Source organism: Rhodamnia argentea, chromosome 4 (genome assembly GCF_020921035.1).
Source record: "Rhodamnia argentea isolate NSW1041297 chromosome 4, ASM2092103v1, whole genome shotgun sequence".
Taxonomy (NCBI): Eukaryota; Viridiplantae; Streptophyta; class Magnoliopsida; order Myrtales; family Myrtaceae; genus Rhodamnia; species Rhodamnia argentea.
The window spans coordinates 24,046,090-24,065,047 of NC_063153.1; the positions used below are offsets into that span (position 1 = coordinate 24,046,090).

General features: G+C 37.7%; 2 protein-coding genes across 2 annotated transcripts; both read left to right on the plus strand.

The window, feature by feature from the left end:
• The first annotated feature begins 4,371 nt into the window (after nt 1-4,371).
• LOC125314793 (strigolactone esterase D14-like) lies at nt 4,372-6,612 on the plus strand. The gene is made up of 2 exons (XM_048277965.1): nt 4,372-4,809; nt 6,172-6,612. The coding sequence occupies exons 1-2, from the start codon at nt 4,424-4,426 to the stop codon at nt 6,608-6,610; spliced, it is 825 nt and encodes a 274-aa protein (XP_048133922.1). The 5' UTR covers nt 4,372-4,423; the 3' UTR covers nt 6,611-6,612.
• Nucleotides 6,613-12,158: 5,546 nt separating this feature from the next.
• Nucleotides 12,159-18,748, plus strand: LOC115754915 (3-hydroxyisobutyryl-CoA hydrolase-like protein 3, mitochondrial). Its single transcript, XM_030694100.2, has 10 exons — nt 12,159-12,445; nt 12,656-12,757; nt 12,860-12,924; nt 14,351-14,485; nt 14,580-14,676; nt 16,055-16,184; nt 16,467-16,645; nt 16,770-16,897; nt 17,041-17,142; nt 18,446-18,748. The coding sequence occupies exons 1-10, from the start codon at nt 12,217-12,219 to the stop codon at nt 18,542-18,544; spliced, it is 1,266 nt and encodes a 421-aa protein (XP_030549960.1). The 5' UTR covers nt 12,159-12,216; the 3' UTR covers nt 18,545-18,748.
• Nucleotides 18,749-18,958: the final 210 nt, after the last annotated feature.

Sequence of the window (18,958 nt, forward strand, 5' to 3'; positions counted from 1 at the left end):
GACGTGGTGGGCCCCGGCCCAACCACCTCTCGGGCCTACCCAATTTGATCCGTTAAATGTAGAGCGGAAAAAGGCAGATCTTGGACGTATCTTGGGGGGCCTTAAATGTCATGGCGCTTTGCAAAAGGACAAAGTGGTCCTTTTCATGTCCACATGACCCCCATGACTTTTCCTTTTTAAAAATTTAATTTCTAGATTAGTGCTAGCTAGGTGTCTTACATTAATATACTAAAATCGGCAAATTAATCAATGCCAGGAGATCAGGTAATTGCTACTCAGGCTTAATAGAATGTTCTGCTAATTGGGTTTTAATGGATGTCTTTGCTTTATGTTGTTTCTGACCATGAAATGCAGTTTCCATGCACATAGTCCGATTATCTTATGTGGGCTCATTTTAGATCTCTAAGTAATGTTCTGTTCGTTGTGCATGAGTAAGTGATTAACCATACGAATAGCTAGGCACCGCTCGGGCCGTTTCATAAGGATGAGTGAGTGGTCCAAAATTTCGTAGGTATCATATGCCCCGACAATATGACAAATAGAAGTGATTACTATACAAATGTCAAATGACGATGATATGTTGGCAAGATTTCTTTCTTTTTGTTGTTGTTTTTCTCTCTTTCTCTCAAGTTCTAGTTGCCGACAATGGCATCTGGGTTTGCCCAACACTGCCTACCTTCGGCAAGACATGAAAAGTTATCAACAAAAACTTAGCAATTATTGTTGAGCCAGATATCGATCTTGCCTTCTTTGGTTTTTTTAATTAAATAAAAATAATAATCGCACAAGACAAGGCATTGAGGTGATTCCACATCCAACAATCTTTTAAGCATAATGTCCGACCCGAACCCAATAGCATACGTAGCGGACACACCCGAGGTATCATGCATGTCTGGTTCCGTGAATGATTGTCGGTGGTCTTAGATTAATCCAAGACTAAAAGTTTAGTTTTGTAGCCATATGTAGACCTGTCAAAAAGGGTAGATCAAGAAAACAGCAGTAGCGGTTGCAACAGGAGCGGAATATCATGCATGTGTTGTTTGGCGAATGATTGTCGGTGGTCTTAGATTAATCCCGGACTAAAATTTTACTTTTGTAGCCATAGGTAGACCTATCAAAATGGGTTATGAAGCCATTTTTTAATTCGTGTTTGATAAGTTCAGTTGCTATATGGATTGATTATATTTATTGAAGTTGTTGTTGTCCCACATTTATTGTGAATGGGTCTTGTATGCTCTTTATATTCATGCGGTTTCCCTCCATCTATCGCCTTAAGTTTTTGGGTTGGATTTTCTAACATGGTATCAGAGCAAGTGTTATTCCTTTCCTTGTATATAGGCTCCACTCCCCATTAGTTAATTTCCACGAGCCGCTTGTAATCCGACAAGCTCCTTATATTCATGTAGTCTCTACCCTCACGATTTGCGTTACATGAAAATGAGTAAGGACAATTTTCGAGCCGACCTGACTCGTTCGTTTGACATATCTCCCTACAAAAGATATTATTAGCATCTCTAATCACCTTCCTTAAGAGATCGAGATACTAATATAACGGTGAGAGAGAAAAATAACAAATATTGAAGGACAAGACTTAACTTGTTGCATATGTATGGAAGTATGTTCTGCTTCTTGCCTAATAAACGGCACGCTAAATTCCATGAAGTTGGCTTAGTGACTTAAGTAATGAACATCTTTGTTTGTGCAATGCATAAGGCATAAGTACAATTGTATCCGGAAAATGCAACTGGTTTGTGTTCGGACTACCCACCGGGTCTTTGCTTTGTCATCGCATCTCATCTAATGCAAGAGCTTGTTAGGGAAATCTCATGAGTATCGGGTTTTACTTATTGTTCAACATGTAAATAAACGGGGTTCTCAATACAAGAGCATGGCAATCCTCGACGGAGTAACTTACTCGTTAAAAAATTTTGCTGCGCGTACAATTATGACACTTAATCGAGTAGTCAAATAACAAACACTTAACATTTGATGTTTATCTTGATGGGGACATATTTAACAAGCACTCTTAGAGCACGGGTTAATGCTGACTCATTCGACATAACATTAGTATGGTAGTGTCCTTATGTGCACATGGAATAATGGAAATAAAACAATAATGGGTTCGTCTGATGATAATCCAACGGTGCTTATGATGTCATAAGCATTACTTAATTCACTTTTGTTTGCAATTGAGTTCTAGATGATTCAACTCGATTATCTTTATGTGGATGATATTCAGCATACTAATTTGTGGACCTCAATGTGCGCACTGGAGTCAACCTCACAGTCAACCTCACTAAATGTTCCCAGCCGGAAGCAACAAATTGTGGTTGTCTTCCTTTTAGCATCGTTTAGCGCACGCTAATCACTCGCCCCCATGCTTGGCTGCGAGATTGTCTCCTTTTTTACGTCTTTAATTTTATCCACGCAATGATTATCCGCTTTTATTTTTATTTTTTTTGAAAAATGATTATCCCTTTAAGCAATTGAAAAGGGCCCATTTCCAATTGGTATCTTAAGTAATTATCACCGTTAAAAAGGGGCTTCTGATTGCACATGACCATAAATGAAAAGTGGGCCTGCAAAATTTCATCCTTTTTAGAATATCGTCCAATGGTACTGGGAAAAAAAGAAGAGAATGTAGATTTTTTTTTTATTTTGGTTGCGTTTGTTTTGGGAAAAATAAACAATTTCGAAACTATTTTCTTAAAAATGATCGCTCATATTGCTTAAAAAAATAAAACGAACAATTTTTTTTTTCATTGACCACGAAAATGTTTAGACATAATTTGTAGCGGATGATGAAAATATTACTTATTGACTATTAATTTATAGCGATGCAAGTGATCAATTCAAAAAAACATTCTAAATTATTTATTTTTCGCGAAATAGACTGAACCTTAAGTTATTAAAAAATTTAAAGTGTTTGCGAATAGTATTATATACTTCCAAAAAATAAAATAGAAGCAAAAATCGAAAGTTAGGAGTCTAGACCATTTTGATTAGGGGAAGCTACCGGTGGAGCGGAGTTGTTCTGTTGGGCAAGCGTTCTATTAATGTGTTTAAATTACAATCTTATATCCTCCGGAAGATACCTATGTTGGGTACTCATGAAGGATACTTCTTTTAATGGGTGAGTTGATGAAAGATTGGAAGCAAAGTGAGCCCTGGGGCCCTAGTCATCCAAATTATTGATTATGAAAGAGTGCTAAGAGAGACCAACTTTATTGGCTTGTCTTTAATGCAAAAAGTCGGTACATTGGACCGAATGCCATTAGAAAGTGCTCCATTATGCTTTCTTTAAGTGTCAAAAAGGACATGTAGAAACAGTCAAACAGATATCCCTTGAAAGTCTCTACTCAAATGGATGTAGCTTTCATTCCTTTCCCTTTCTCGTGAACTTCACAAATTCGTTACATATTCATGAAGTAGACATATAAAAATAGGATCAGTCACAATTATGAGGAGAGTAACGACAAAAGTATAAATCTCATTACATTCGTTTATCAAGTAAGAATACAAACTTTAAATAAACAGTTGTGGAAGCGAGCTATTCGATTTCAAGCTTGTCGAAGTTACTTTATGATTCAGTCTTCATATATTTTAAGGGCTGTTTTCCCCTCATTATATTCATTTGTTTACCAAGTAGAACAATTTTTTTTCTCTTTAAACGAGATTTGCAAACTTTTCGAGACAACTGAACCTTGCAAAAATCGTTAATGACTCGTCGAGATATTGTCCGCTTTGGCTCGTCTCATGCCGAGCATCGCAGTTTTGTCCTTTGGCGTAAACGTGGATACATTCCCAGGATGTCACCCGTCCTAGAAGTACTCTCCTATCTAAGCACGCTTAACAATGCTATTACTAAAAAAGCGTCTTTGTGAATTAATTTTAGTTTTCACAAATATATTCAAGAATCGCTCTACCCATATTTAGTGCACAGTTCGGTTCATTTTTGTCCCATTTGCTATCCTATAAGCCTACCAAAAGCCGCTCCTTATCCGGACATTCTAATCACAATGACCACTCTTTGCTCTCGTTGGACTGGGATGTTATAGGCCTATCGAATTTCGCCCGATTCGTTAGGTACCGTTCTAATGCCATATTGTGACATTCTTAATTTTTTTTTATCGGATGTGACATCTTGAATTAAGTCATTGAGATATTATCCATTTTAGCCTTTCCCATACTGAACCGCACGGTTTCATCGGGTAAGGCTCTTCTCATGGAGCGACGTACTCGAATCTAAACTTTATGATTTGAACATTAACCAGTCATACTCAATTATTGCAATTTTTTTTCTCCTTTTTCCCCCTATAAATAGTGCCCTAACCACGCCATTTCCCCTGCACAGCATAACTCGTCCCCACCTCTCTCTAGTTTCTTGTCCTTGTTCTTCTTGTTCATCTTCCTCCTGCGAAAAATGGTGACGCTAGAGAAGGGCCTCTCGACCTCCCTGAACGCGAAGCTCACCGGCTCAGGCGCCGAGACGGTGGTTCTCGCTCACGGCTTCGGAGGAAACCAGACCGTGTGGAACAAGATCCTCCCTCCCTTGTCCCGGTATTTCAGGGTCCTCGTCTTCGACTGGGGTTTCTCGGGAGCTGTCAAGGAACAAGAAGGTCTGTTCGACCCTGCGAAGCACTCCTCCTACGATGCTTTCGCTGGTGATCTGATCGCCCTCCTGGACGAGGTTGGCCTCGAGTCCACAGTCTTCGTCGGCCACTCCATGTCCGGCATGATCGGTTGCATTGCCTCTGTGAAGAGGCCCGACCTCTTCAAGCGGCTCATACTCGTTGGTTCTTCCCCTAGGTAAGTTAGGAGCTAGCAATTGTTCTTGCTCGGTGTGTTTTATTAATGTTAAATGATCAAAACGGCATCTCTAATATGTGCTGAAAAAGAAAATTGATGTAAGAAAAGACTTTCCCCGCCCATTAAAGATATTGTTTTGGTTCTCTATTGATTAATGAATCCATGTTGAATGCTAGAAGAAGCTGACTAAACTCTGAAATGACTCTCTACTTTTGTCCCCTTTACTTGTTAATTCTTAGGAGTGGAAGTTTGATTTCCTAAATTTGTGTATAATAAGCATGTGGAGGAGGAAGCTTAATGGTTCCAAAGTACTCTCTCTTCACCATGACAAAGTTCTAGCAATGGTTTACCCGCTAAAAAGCAGGAATTAAGCGAAAGATAATCTTGGTTAGGACTATAGGATGGATATTGCTAGATAAATCAATGGTATTTCTCCATCCTCAAGTGTTCTGTGCTTATTGCTAGATTGTAAAAATTTTGCCGCCCTCCCGACTAATATGGGAGTGTTAAATACGGTGCGTGTGCGGTTCGATCGGGCTCGTTTGGATACCGATTCCATCACTTGGATTTGTTTCAAATAACATCCGATCTTTGCTCTTAGATAACATATGGCGGTGTAACATCACCTCACCGCCGCTAGAAGGAACAAAAACAAGAGCTTGTTAATTAAGCACTTGTTTTCCAACAAAAAAAAATTGAGTACTTGTTTCGACCCGAAAAAAAAAAATTAAGTAGTTGTTGATTCATTACATGCGTCTTTAAGAACATCCGGGAAAAATCGTTCATCGTATTTCTTAGATATGTCACGAGACTTGGATAAAGAGGTCTTCAAAGTTTTGTTCTGATCTGATACTTAAACGACGTGTAGTCAAAATATTATTGTTGATTGTGAGGCTGGCGAGTCGTCCTGATATTTAATTTCGTGGTAGATAATTCATATCATTTTGGTTCGGTTCCGTTCGGCTCACGGGATATGGTCGAATTTTTTTATTTTTATTTTTTGATTTCTCAAACACACCCTAAACATTTAATATTGATCTCTGAATGGCGTGCACCGACTTTTTAACTAGACGGAAGTGGACAGCCCTCTGCCATAAAGGCTTTTCGTACTTGATTTTCCTTGTCGCAAGTATTAAATTCAAAAAGCTGTTGTTTGGTGTACTTAAATGTTGAGGATCCATCACGAGCGAGATGAGCGGGACACAAAATAATCCTTCGATGATTCTCGATTTTCCGTCTTGTTTATCTGTTTTATTTACTTTAATAATGTTTTTTTTGTCCTCTTCAATTTGTAATTATCCTAAACAAATTGGATTATGAAGAGCATTTTCTTGCGGTGTCTTACTCTCATTACCTCCGTAGGTATTTAAACACAGACGGCTACGAGGGCGGGTTCGAGGCCGCACGGATCGATCAGATCCTATCCAGCGTCGAGTCCGACTACCACAGTTGGGCACCCAACTTTGCTTCTCTGGTGGTGGGTCCGTGCGATCCCCCCTCGGTCGAGGCATTCGCGAAGTGCTTGGGAAGGATGAGGCCCGAAGTCGCGCTTTCCTTGGCCAAAATGATCTTCCCGGGCGACTACGGGGAGGCCCTCGGGAGAGTGACGACCCCGTGCACCATAATCCAGACCACGAATGATGCCTTCGTGCCGAGTTCGGTCGCCCGGTACATGCACGAGGCGATTCGGGGGGAATCGACGGTCGAGACGATCAAGGCGGACGGCCATTGCCCTCAACTCACCGCGCATCGGCAGCTCCTCGACATGTTGAGTGGAGTCTTGGGGTTCGAGTGCGATTAGAGGGTGATTAAGATCTTAGATGTTTAATCATATGGTTATGCCCTAGACTGGACTAGAACAACCCTCTTACCTTTCGACCTTTTTTTTTTTCCCTGCTTTGCATGTGGCTTGTCTCATTAGATGAGGTACTATGGTTGGATTTTGATTTCTGATTAGGGTTTGCATTAAAAATCGTTTGGGCTTGAGATGTTTGACTGGATTTTTCATCTGATTAGGGTTGCAAAAAGGTAGCGAGACCCGATTCCACCTTAAAAGTCTTCGTCGTCTTGTCCGAATGAAAAGTTATTTAGACGGGACTAACAGAAGCGACAAAGTCTGCTTTACACGCCGGTCAAACTCGGGAAAATCTCTTTGACCAAAAAAAAAAAACTCGGGAAAATCTCGGAAAATTTTCACCAATCAACTCCTCGTGTTCCACGCTAATTCTGTTTTGCACCCTTTGTTTCGAAGAGTCTTTCCCATTTTGTACTCTCTCAAACTAAAACCTCACCCCGACCACCAAAAAAAAACTAAAACTAAAACTTCACCAAAAAAAGTTAAGGCCTTTTGTTTTACAAAGAATGAATATTTTGAAAAAAACAAATTACTTAAAAGCATTGCTTGGGTCGTTCACGAAAACAAATCCATCGTCAAAGAAAATATTGAGATATAAACTATTATTGATAATAAAAATATTTCTCATTGATTAATTATTTTTACCAATACAAGCGATCGTTGTAAAGAAATAATTTTATTTTTTTTTTTTTTTTGCAAAATGAACAAAGTCTAAATTGCTTCGATTCTTGTGTATATGGCGACGTGGAGAGAGAATGTGTTGTCACGACCAAATTTTTTAACATACTTAATAATGGCAAGAAAAAAAGCAAATGTTATGCATAAAATATTTTAGGGTAGAGTATCAATAATAACAAAAGTCACTATGCTTCCATAATGCTGCCATGATGTTCGTAGGAATTTATCATCTCTTCCTAGAAAGCACGGACACTATTTTAAAAAATTTCAACACGCCATTTCGACAGGCAAGGGGTTAATATTGAAAAATTTCAATGTTTTATTTTCAATTTATTGTTAAATGTTAAATTTAACAATGGAATGTTGATTGTTTGTTTTTTTTTATCTCTCCAAGTTTTATCGATTATTGGAATAGAATGCAATTGAATTTGTCAATTCGAAGCAATGAATGATATTAACCAATGGTGGATTAATGTTTTTAGTGTAATTTCATTCTAGGCATTTATTTATTTATGAATTCAAATCAAATTAATTTGATCGAAATAACCATAAAAATGACAAGTGATCATGTATGTGTAAAAATATATATTTAAAATATAATGTGTCGGAATTTTTTATTTTTTTATATAAATGATGTGTTAGTGTGTCGTGTCGTATCGTGTTGCGTATCACGTGTCGATATTGATGCTACTTAGATTTTTTCCGATCCCAATAAACCTCCAGACAAGGCAATAAGATCAATAGAGGCTATCAATGAATCCCCTGACCTAACTAAAATTTAAGCCTAGGCTCATCCATTAACAAAAAACAATTGTATAGCACATTTTGGTGTGGCGCTGGCCTATCTTGGGCCCAGCTAGGCTCGCCCTATAACTATTAGTCATTGCCCAAAGATTCTTTAGGACCTTGTGGCTCAGCCTAGGCGGGGCAAGCTCATGATCAAGTCTAATGATCGATCTAATAATTTACTTATCTTGAAATAATCCATGACCTTAACTAACAATTAGTCATGTGATAACATGTACACGCACTATGAATCATGACATGTAAATAAATGATGTGTATCAGTAACATGATACGAAGTGACTATATATTTAGACTAATTCACACAATCTATCTCTTAAACATCACAAATGCCCATTTTTGCGCTATAGCAAGCAGAACGCTCAAACCGACATATCGGCTGCACTTTTGGTCATATTAAGCTTATGTCAGTCATGCCATCAATTAACATTGTAAATGTTTGTCTGTAATAGTTCCTTGTCCAACAAGCTCTCTCTCTTTGGCCTCAACAGTCACTCTCCACCTCATCGGATTGGATCAATACAAGTCCACCGAATCTTGTCCAGTTGGTTTTTCAATTATACACGCCCCACCGAGAAAATCCCATTATCAAATAATCACATAAAGTTGTGCATGACCAATGCTCATTCATATGCAATCAACATTGAAGTATGTGCAAACACACGTCTTATAATTGATCTAGGATAATATATAAGTTCGTGATTAGGCTAACTATAGCCAATCATTAGAAGATGGGATGAACCACTTATTGTATGGTCAAACACACAGCCAGAGGACGATCGATGATGATGTGGACGATTTTATAAATTTTTAAAAGTAATTCTGAATTAAATTTTTTTCTTTCCTTTTTCTTTTATTTTCCTTCATCTAATTCCAAGCCCACGAGGTCCCCAAGTCTCGACAAGGGTCACCAGCCATATGCGAGTGTGTCACGGTTGGGCAAGGTCAGCGATGTCCTCTCGCAAATTTAACGACCAAGAAAATTTGAAAAACATAAATAAGAAAAGTCGTTAATGTTAACATCGAATGTGCCATGTAAGACTACCAGAACTCAACCAAAATTGGTAAGATGGATTATATTAAAAATTGTTAAGAGGTTTAAGACTAAATTGACTATAGTTGACAAGTTATTAGAATGACTTGAATTTTAAGACTAAGTTGACCGTGGTTGACAAGTTATTAGAATGACTCGAATTTAGTAGCTAACACTCAGTTTGAATGGAGAAACTAGTAAAGAAAATAAGAGATAAATTATGAGGTAAAAGAGGAGAGAGCATTTGAAGGGACTGAGTCTAAGGTTCTTGGGAAGTCAGGAATAAAAGGGAAAAAACGCATTAAGAAGAATAAATCTTTTATTAACAAATAAAATCCCGGTTTAATAATTAAATAGTAAATTGCGCTTTCATTTAACAGTTTAATTTTTTAAAACGGTTGTTAGTGGTCCTACAAAATCTAACATGATATAAGAGCTGGAGGTTCTTGAGTTCAAATCTTTTTAGACCCTATTGCCTTCCAATTAAATATTTCCATGCTTAGTACTAGGCAAAAAGACCCAATTAAGTGTGAGGGAGAGTGGTCCCAATTAAATTTTTAGACCAATTAGTAATGATCTTACAAAATCTTACACCTTCAAAATTTTCCAATGGGTTTAAAATGTACTTAGAATTGATCGGGCCAATCTCTCTTAATCTCTTCTAATTCTTCTCAATACTTTCGCTCCATCTGTTTCCCTCCATTCACCATTCTAACATGTTTAAATTTTTGAAACCCTTTCTCTTCCATCCTAATCCTTGCTAAAAAACGTAGTGCAAAACCTATGATTGAAAGAGAGTATTTGCGACTGGGAAACGAGGTCATGCCACTGGCCAAAAAGACAATACTTCATCATATACATGTGATGGAAACTTTGGCTTCACTATGAACAAGAATTATGCAAGGAAGATATAGTACTCAAGCGCCTATGTACGAAAATCTCTAGATGTTACGGGTACGAAAGGTCCTTACAAGCTACAACCACGATGGTGACAAGGGTTGGCAACGGCAGCGAGAGCGGCGGTGGCCGATCGGTCCACGCTTCACGGCATATCCCTAGGGAAAATTTTCATTTTGGCAAAACTCTTGATGGAGAACGGGTGTTTGAAACTTTCTATTTCAACAAAATTGACAGCCACATCCTTAAATGGGCTAGTGGGCCTTGGCAGGCCCAATGAATTGTTTTCTAAATTGTGGGCTCCAATGATGTGTTGGCATAGGCCCATCTAGTACTTCTAGTTCTAACTAGGAAATAAATCATAAAAAGAAGCATGCACTAGTCTTTCTTATCCAAAGCATATAGTAAACATAAAATATAAAAGAAATCCAAAGTTGTTTCTTTTGGTCAAACGTAAAATATATATCGTCATTAATGCAAAATCAGCTTATGATATAATTACATCTAGGACAGTGATGCAAAATCAGTTTATAGATTGTAAAATGAGTCAACTCGTTTATTTAAACGTTTCTTAATTATAATTGATGTTTGGTTACATCTAATAAGAACTGTTTATTCGATATTAGTTTCATTAAACAACGTTTGTTATGTGACATGTCTAGCTGCTTTCACTTGTAAATTAAGTACAACAACGACTAAATATAAAAAAAGGGAGGCACAATGTTTTCACAGTAAAAAAAAAAAACTACTCATATTTCCTAATTATGTATTGAACGTAAGCATATTCTAACTACTAAAGAACTAAAAAAATTCAGAATATTATTATCTATGGTAATATTTTAGGGTTTGTTTGGTTGAAGGGAAAACTGGTTTCAAAAAATTATTGTTTGAATTTCGGTGTTTGAATGACGAAAAAAATCGACTTACAAACTGAAAACAATAAGTTTGAATTGGGGGAAAATCACTTCCTCTTCTGCCATGAAGCAAATCATTTTTCTTAAACCACAAAACGAGTGAAAACTCATTATTTTTTTAAATAATTTCTACGAATTTTTTTATCATGAAACATTCGGTAAAATAACCGCAAACTAACTCTTTTCGTGGAAAATAAATGATTTAAAGAACATTTCGTGGAAAATGAATGAACTAAAATATTTTTATTGATGAAAATGTTTAGAATAATGAAATTATTTTGTATTGGTTAATTATTTTTAGGAAAATTTCAAATAAAGGCATGAAGTGAATCTTATTTTAAATAAGGACCCGAAATGCCCTCATTGTGTCAAAGAATGACCTGAAGTGTTTATTTCAAATAAGAGCTCAAAGTGACTATATTAGTCTCAAAAGAGGGCTTGAGTCACTTTAATTAGGAGCATTTTGGTTGTTTATTATTTTATTTTATTTTTTCATTTTTCTGTTTTTTAAGAGATTTTGAAAGAAAAAACAAAAAGTTGAAAAATAAAGAAACACAAGCGGGAGGACCGACCTCCCTCCTCCGATGGGGAGGCGGCTATGGTTGTCGGGGTCGCCGGCAACCTCGATAGACATCCCCACCGCCCTATCGGCAATGGGGTTACGGCTCTTGGTGGGAGGTTTGCTTGATTTTTTCCTTTTTAATTTTTTTTTTGTACCTTTATTTTTTAATTTAATTTAACAAAAAATTAGATTAAATTTATATTTTGACAAAAATGCCTTTGATCGGTCCGAAAATTAGGTCAAGCTCTTATTTGAAATAACCATAGCCACTTTAGGCCATTTTTTGAGATAATGATAGTATTTCAGGTTCTTATTTGAAAAAAAATTCACTTTAAATTTTTATTTGAGAAAATTAGGATATTTGGGGTCTTTTTTTTAAATGTTTGCTATATCTAGCTGTACAAATCAGTTTTAGGCAAATTAAAATCAATTTCTTGTTTTTTATGGACGGAGCAATTCGATTTCTCTTCATTGCCCCTGATCCCGCTCCGTAGTTTCACATAGTTTCAGAGAAGTCAAGACAACACCTCAAGGGTAATTTTGTCAAACCACAAAATTTCTCCCTCTCTCCCCCTCTTCCCTTGCGACGACGTTCTGTGCTTCCACTGGACGGGGAAGACGACGACGACGATGTAAAATCACCATCCCGTTCGATCAAAGCAGCATGATAAGCTTAATCGGAGCTTCTCGATTACTCAGTAACTATCCGGTTAATCACATCCGCAGTCTCGGTAATTCCTTCAGGTTCGATCTGCGGAAGGTCGTAGTTCCTCGTCGCAGCTTCACGATCATGGCTTCCGCCGGCGAAGAGGTCGTCAAGTGCTCCGTTCACCCCAACGGCGTCGCCCTCATCACTCTCGACCGCCCTAAAGCCCTCAACGCCATGAACTTAGGTCAGTTTGCTCGATCTTTAAGCTGAGTTCACTCTAGATTGCGATCGCTGTAGGATTAGGAGAGTGAATTAATTTGGAATTAGTGTTTGTAGAGTTTGATGTGCTTGCTTGCTGTGCGGAGCTTCAAGTTTTTGTGCCGTTGTCTATGCGAGGAGATGAAGCTACTTGTGTGATGGTTAGTTTGCGTGTCTAATTTGATCCCTGGCGCAGACATGGACGTGAAGTTTAAGAGCTTCCTTGATGAGTGGGAATCGGACCCCAAGGTGAAATGCGTTCTCGTCGAAGGCAGTTCGGCTCGTGCCTTCTCGGCAGGTAATATGGGAGGAGACCTAGAGTTTTCTTCCTTGGGGAATGTAATATATATTTCTGGCGCTGGTGTAAAGGTCGATTGAATGCCATATTTTCTTGATGCAGGAATGGATATTAAGAGTGTTGTTGCCGAGATTCAAAAGGATAAGAATACACCTCTTGTGCCGAAGGTGCTCATTTTATACTATTTGCTTGAGTTCCTTGTTCAGGGTATTTTTCTGAGTTCTATCTGTGTTGATTGGGTGCCTTGTGCACGCTTTTAACATAATTTGTCTCGTGCTATTCCGGTATGGGTTGCCTTTCACCAAATTGACTACTTTAGAACTTCTGCATGGATAGACAAGTCCTTGCTTCTGCATGTTGTGTAATTGAGCACCTGACTTCTGACATCCTGGGCGTGATATGTCCGCACAGTTCAGCTGGTATCTGTTGACAATGTAGATGTATCCGTGGAACTGTGTTGGATTGTGTTTATGCATAATGGAAACTGGAGAGGAGACTAGAAGTCAAACTCTCATATCATATTTACTCCATAACTTCTTATGGAGCACCTGACTGCCGACATCCTGGGCGTGATATGTCCGCACAGTGCAGCTGGTATCTGTTGACCATGTAGATATATCTGTGGAGGTGTGTTTGATTGTGTTTATGCATAATGGAAAATGGAGAAGAGACTAGAAGTCAAACTCTTATATCATTTCTGCTCCATGACTTCTTATGGAGCACCTGGCTGCCGACATCCTAGGGGTGATATGTCCGCACAGTTCAGCTGGTATCTGTTGACAATGTAGATATATCTGTGGAGGTGTGTTGGATTTTGTTTATGCGTAATGGAAATTGGAGAAGAGACTAGAAGTCAAACTCTTATATCATATTTGAAGGACCCGTGGGGTGGTAACTATGAGGGAGGAGTTTTAACCCGGCATTCTCCAACATTGATTCCTAACGACCATAGCTCTACTTTTAGTATAAAAACAAACGGAACATTTATCCCCGATTTGTGTCCTATCACCAGCGCTTGCTCTCGATTCAAGAATATGACAAACCTGGTTAGTTTATGATAAAAAAGTAAAAAAGACCAATAAAATAGCCTCTCCATAACTTCCTAAACAATGTCACCTACTTGTTTCACCATCCTCTAGTTTGGTCACGAATCACTATCATGTGGAGCCTAAGGCTTCTTAAGTAGGAAACATGACTAATTCACTGCTTAGAGGGATGCTGCTTGATGATGTCAATGATGAATCCCTAGTATTGTGACGATGCTGATGATGAATCCCTAAATTTGTTCTTCCCATGATAAATTAGTTAGGCCTCCTTCTGGTCGTGTTTACCTTTATCAGGAATGTCAGGATGAGCTGTGAACTTCCTTTGTCATTATAGTTGCATATGAGATTTTTGAATAAATTTGATTCTGCTCCTATAGATAAATTTATTTCTTTGCGGTGAATCGATGAACATCCCTCCATGAAGCTTAAATCTTGGCCATCTGTATGGAAGTTATGCCTTTTCTCAACTGTTATAGTTGAAGTTTTTTTTTTTTGTCGAAGTTATAGTTGAAGTTGATATGCCCCTATCTGCTGCATGTTTGGATAGGTATTTTCTGCCGAGTATTCTTTGATATGCAAAATATCAGAGTACAAAAAGCCGTATGTATCATTGATGGACGGCATTACAATGGGTTTTGGTATCGGCCTGTCTGGTCATGGTCGGTTCCGTGTAATTACAGAGGTACGAACGATTGGCTTTCAGTCGCTTTCAATGTGCTTTAGATTAACATATTATTTTTGTTCCATTGTATTCCTCTTCATCATCACCCTTGCAGAGGACACTTCTTGCTATGCCAGAAAATGGAATTGGTCTTTTTCCTGATGTTGGGTTTGCATATGTAGCAGCACAGAGTCCAGGAGAGGGATCTGTGGGTATGTAATTTATCAAATCGAGATGTGTGTCTCTTATCTAGCCGAATTGCATCTGATTTACAGAATGGGTTAGTAAGACCGAAGAGCATATATAGAAGTGATTGTTGCGTCTAGTACTTCAAACAAACTCTTTATGGACTGTGTAGACACGTTGAAGTTTTTTGTTTTTTGGTCGAAAGACACGTTGAAGTTCAAACAGATTCATTAATGGTTTTTCTTTACATTACTGAAGAATGTTGTCTCCAAAGTACATTGACACTCTTTCCTAAAATGGAATTAGATCAACGACCTTTGCTTTTGCCTTCTGATGTTTATAATTAGAGCTATTTCTGATTTCGGAAACCTCTCGATCGTATTTTATTATTGTAGTAATTCTGATAATTTTTCCCCCTTGACGCCATGTGTACATGTAATGTGTTTTTTGAAGGAAGTGAGCACATACGTTTGGTTAAGTTACAAATGAAGTTTCATTTTTGTCTAATTCTACTGTGGAAACATTTTTCAAAAAAGGTTAATACCATGAAAAATCTAAAACTGGTACATCGGTGACAAATTTATCCAAAACTATTTTTTTTACCACAAAAAACCCCAAACCGGTACACAAGTGACAAATTTACCCCAAACTATTTTTTTGACCGCCAAAAACCCCAAACCGAGACATTTGTGACAAATGTACCCCCAGATTAATTTTTTTTACCACAAAACTCCAAATTGGTACACATGCGATAAATTTACCCTCCGTTAGTTTCCATTAAATTGAATTAATACCACGGAAAATCTCAAATTGATACGTCTGTGATAAATAGAGGGTAAAAATTCCAAATGTGTATACCCGGCAATTGTCATGTGTCTCCAACTTAGCAATTTGACGATAAAATTTAACGAAAACTAACATAAGGTAGATTTTTCATTGGGGTAAATTTGTCAATGGTGTACCAATTTGGGGTTTTTGATGGTCAAAAAAATAGTTTGAGATAAATTTGTCACGGGTGTACCAGTTTGGGTTTTTCGTGGTATTAACCCTGTAAAAAATGAAGCTCTTTCTCTCACGCGTAGTTCTTGTCAGATAGGTACTGTTCGTGTCATTTAAGATACATTTGGGTGATTTGTAAATCCATATTTGACTTGCCTCCTGGAGTCTGGAAGGTGATATGTTCCTTTATGTGTCTCTTAAAGCAACTTCATAGGCGGCTTCTTGATATATGGAAAAGTGTACTACAGTACAGTAACAGATTTTGTGCTCTCAAAATACAGCTTCATGTAATTAAATTAAATGGGCAATTTTTTGGTAGTGTCGTTCAATTGGTCAAAGCTGTCACCTGTTCTTAATTATTTTCCTTCTATTTCTGAAGAGGTTTAAACTGTCCTCCTTTTTCAGGTGCCTATCTTGGATTGACAGGAAAAAGGATCTCGACGCCCTCTGATGCACTATATGTGGGTCTTGGAACACATTATGTGCCATCTAGCAACTTGGGTTCCTTAAAAGAGGCTCTTTTGGCTACTACATTGTATGGCCCTAAAACAATACTAGGCGCATGCATTTGTTGTTTGTGTGTTTTATCTCATATCTGGCACTGTTTTCCACAATTTCCTTGAGTAGAAGTTTCGTTAGAGTCACTGATATATGTAGTATAAGTGTGCAATTAGGATGGTTATTGCGTCACACATCGCAATGTTCAAATTGAAAGATTTTCTTTTAGAAGCTAAGATTGAGATAGTGCCAGTGTTTTTCTTAAATATGTTAGCATGATGCCTTAATAAGAAGAAACTTATATTCATCTGTGCTGCAGCTCGGAAGATCCCTTCAAGGACATTGGGGCACTTTTGGCAAGATTCAGTGGTGAATCTGAATCAGAGGCCCAGTTAAAATTGCTCTTACCTCATATCGTCGCATGCTTTGGTGCAAATAAATCAGTTGTGGAGATAACTGCAGAGCTGAGAAAGCATCTGCAGAGCTCTGATGCCAAAGGTAATTAAGGTTCTGCTGATGATTGGATGAAAGAAATTTGTTTCCAATACTATCATAGTAATGCTGAATTTTGCTGCTTGCTTAGTCTGTGTATTGTCTCATTGAATTCTCTCTATCCTGGCAGTGGTTGAGTGGGCTACTGATGCTCTTCAAGGTCTTGGGAAAGGTGCTCCTTTCTCTCTTTGCTTGACACGGAAACATTTCTCAAGAGTTACATCAGCCCTGAGAAACAATGATGCTGAATTGTCCAGAGTAAGTTCTAAATTGAATGCTGGAATCTCTCTCTCTCTCTCTCTCTCTCTCTCTTTTTCTAGCAGAGGAGTCAATTGTCAAGTGTGCAATTGGTATCTCTTCTTTCATATTTTATACTAACATTATTCCTTTGTCATGCTTAGCTGAGTGGTGTGATGAGAACTGAATATCGGCTAGCAGTAAGGTCTTCTCTGCGAAATGATTTTGCTGAAGGTGTCCGTGCAGTACTGGTGGATAAAGATCAGGTTCCAATTACTGTTTAAACCCTCTCATTAATCAACACTAGCATCTTTAAATTATTCTACATCTAGTCTCGGTTTCTTTCGTGGAAAATGAATGATTTGGAGAACATTTTCCTTACAGTACATTATTTTTTTAGCATGTCATAAATGAAACACAAATTTTAATACATTACATTTGAAGTTTGATTGAAGCATGGGACAGTTCCTATATTAAGAACTCATTTTTTCTTTAAATGTTGCGTTGTCCAAAATACATACAAACATAGCAGCCGAATAATCAAATTATCCATTGACAAAAAAAAAAAATTTATCTTCCTTAATACGAAGTACAAGTCCTTCACTATCATTTTACAGCTTCTGTCGTAAATCCAAGTGGGTGTTTAGCTTCAGCTCAACGTGCAGATGTTTACATTTTGTGACGCACGGCTATAATTATATATGTTATCATCCGCATATTGAATGCCATCATCTTTTGTGACATTTTTTGCAAAAGAGTAAAATCTATGAAATCTAGGAAATTTAGGTCCAAATTTATGAAAATGAGGTCAAAATAGCATAATATAAGCTTATTCTGTTTTTAGGAATTTTCTAAATTTTTTGTGATTTTTTAAAAAATTTCCATTTTTTTGAATTTTTTTGAATTTTTTTATTTTATTTTATTTTTATTAGGTTGAGGAAAAAGTGACGAGAGGACTAAATGGGAAAAGTGAGAGATGTGAGACTTCATTTTATTTTGTGATTTTCAAAAGTGATTCTTTTTTTCGTAACCAACTTTTTTTTTGTTCTGGATTTTGTTCTAAAACTGATTCTGATTTTCTAAAACTGATTTTGGGAAGGGAACATAATCAAAATCAAATTTATTTGCGTTACCAAATGCGATTCTCATCATTTTTTGTTCCCTTAATCGGAATCGGAAAATGAGAATGGTTACCATGCGGGCCCCTAGTATCTTTTGATTGTGTTGGCAAGTAACGTGCAGTTGCATTCAAACTATTGCAATATAACATGGTCTTGCATATCGGCATAGCATCTTCATTGGCTTTTCACATGTCCATTCTCGATTGAATGCCAACGAATACGATCATATAGTTTGAAAGTTCATGTGCTTGGTTTCATATTCACGGAAATTGTTTACATATTTGTTTTCTTTGTTAATTGAGCCATGTGCTTTTTATATATCAGATATTCCTAGAGCTGTGTAATGATATCTTCTTGACGATTTATTGGTCCTAGCGTGATTCACAAAATTTCTGTTGGCGTGTAATTTTATGCAAACGTGTTCGAAATCCTGCGAATGCTTATGCAGAATCCAAAATGGCAACCAGCGGCGGTGGAGGAAGTCGAACAAAGTGAACTGGAAGCGCTCTTTGAACCACTGGCCCCAGAAGTCGAGTTAAAAGTATGAAGCTCACATATAAGTACATATTGATGTCTCACCTTCTATATTTGGTTGATGCTCATGGCTTGTAATCCTGCTCTGCGGAGGAGGATTAACACCGGTTTCACTCGAGCAGCAATTTAACAGTTTCGGGGATCCTGGCAATGTAATAATTTCAGACACGCCATCAGCTGGTTTGTATATGCCATTAGTCATTGTGCCTTGTCCTTCTCATAGTTGGTGCAGTTTTGATCCAATGTGCATGAGCGATGACGAAGAGTATTTCAGAAGCCGCCATCGTCTCCGGCCTTTGGATGCTCTTGAGCTTCTCGGCGGAACAGATGCATATAGTCAATCGTGCTCCCCGAAACATCAGAGACCATGATGTCTCCAAAAATAAGAACATGTGGGTATTCCGAACTCTGGCCTTTTGTGATTCAA

What these genes read in the sequence shown, in the direction of transcription:
- LOC125314793 (XM_048277965.1), top strand. Translation starts at nt 4,424, where the DNA reads ATGGTGACGCTAGAGAAGGGCCTCTCGACCTCCCTGAACGCGAAGCTC. An exon ending in CTCGTTGGTTCTTCCCCTAG is followed by an intron (nt 4,810 to 6,171) that starts GTAAGTTAGGAG and finishes TTACCTCCGTAG; the next exon opens with GTATTTAAACACAGACGGCT.
- LOC115754915 (XM_030694100.2), top strand. Translation starts at nt 12,217, where the DNA reads ATGATAAGCTTAATCGGAGCTTCTCGATTACTCAGTAACTATCCGGTT. An exon ending in CCTCAACGCCATGAACTTAG is followed by an intron (nt 12,446 to 12,655) that starts GTCAGTTTGCTC and finishes TCCCTGGCGCAG; the next exon opens with ACATGGACGTGAAGTTTAAG. An exon ending in TCCAGGAGAGGGATCTGTGG is followed by an intron (nt 14,677 to 16,054) that starts GTATGTAATTTA and finishes CTCCTTTTTCAG; the next exon opens with GTGCCTATCTTGGATTGACA.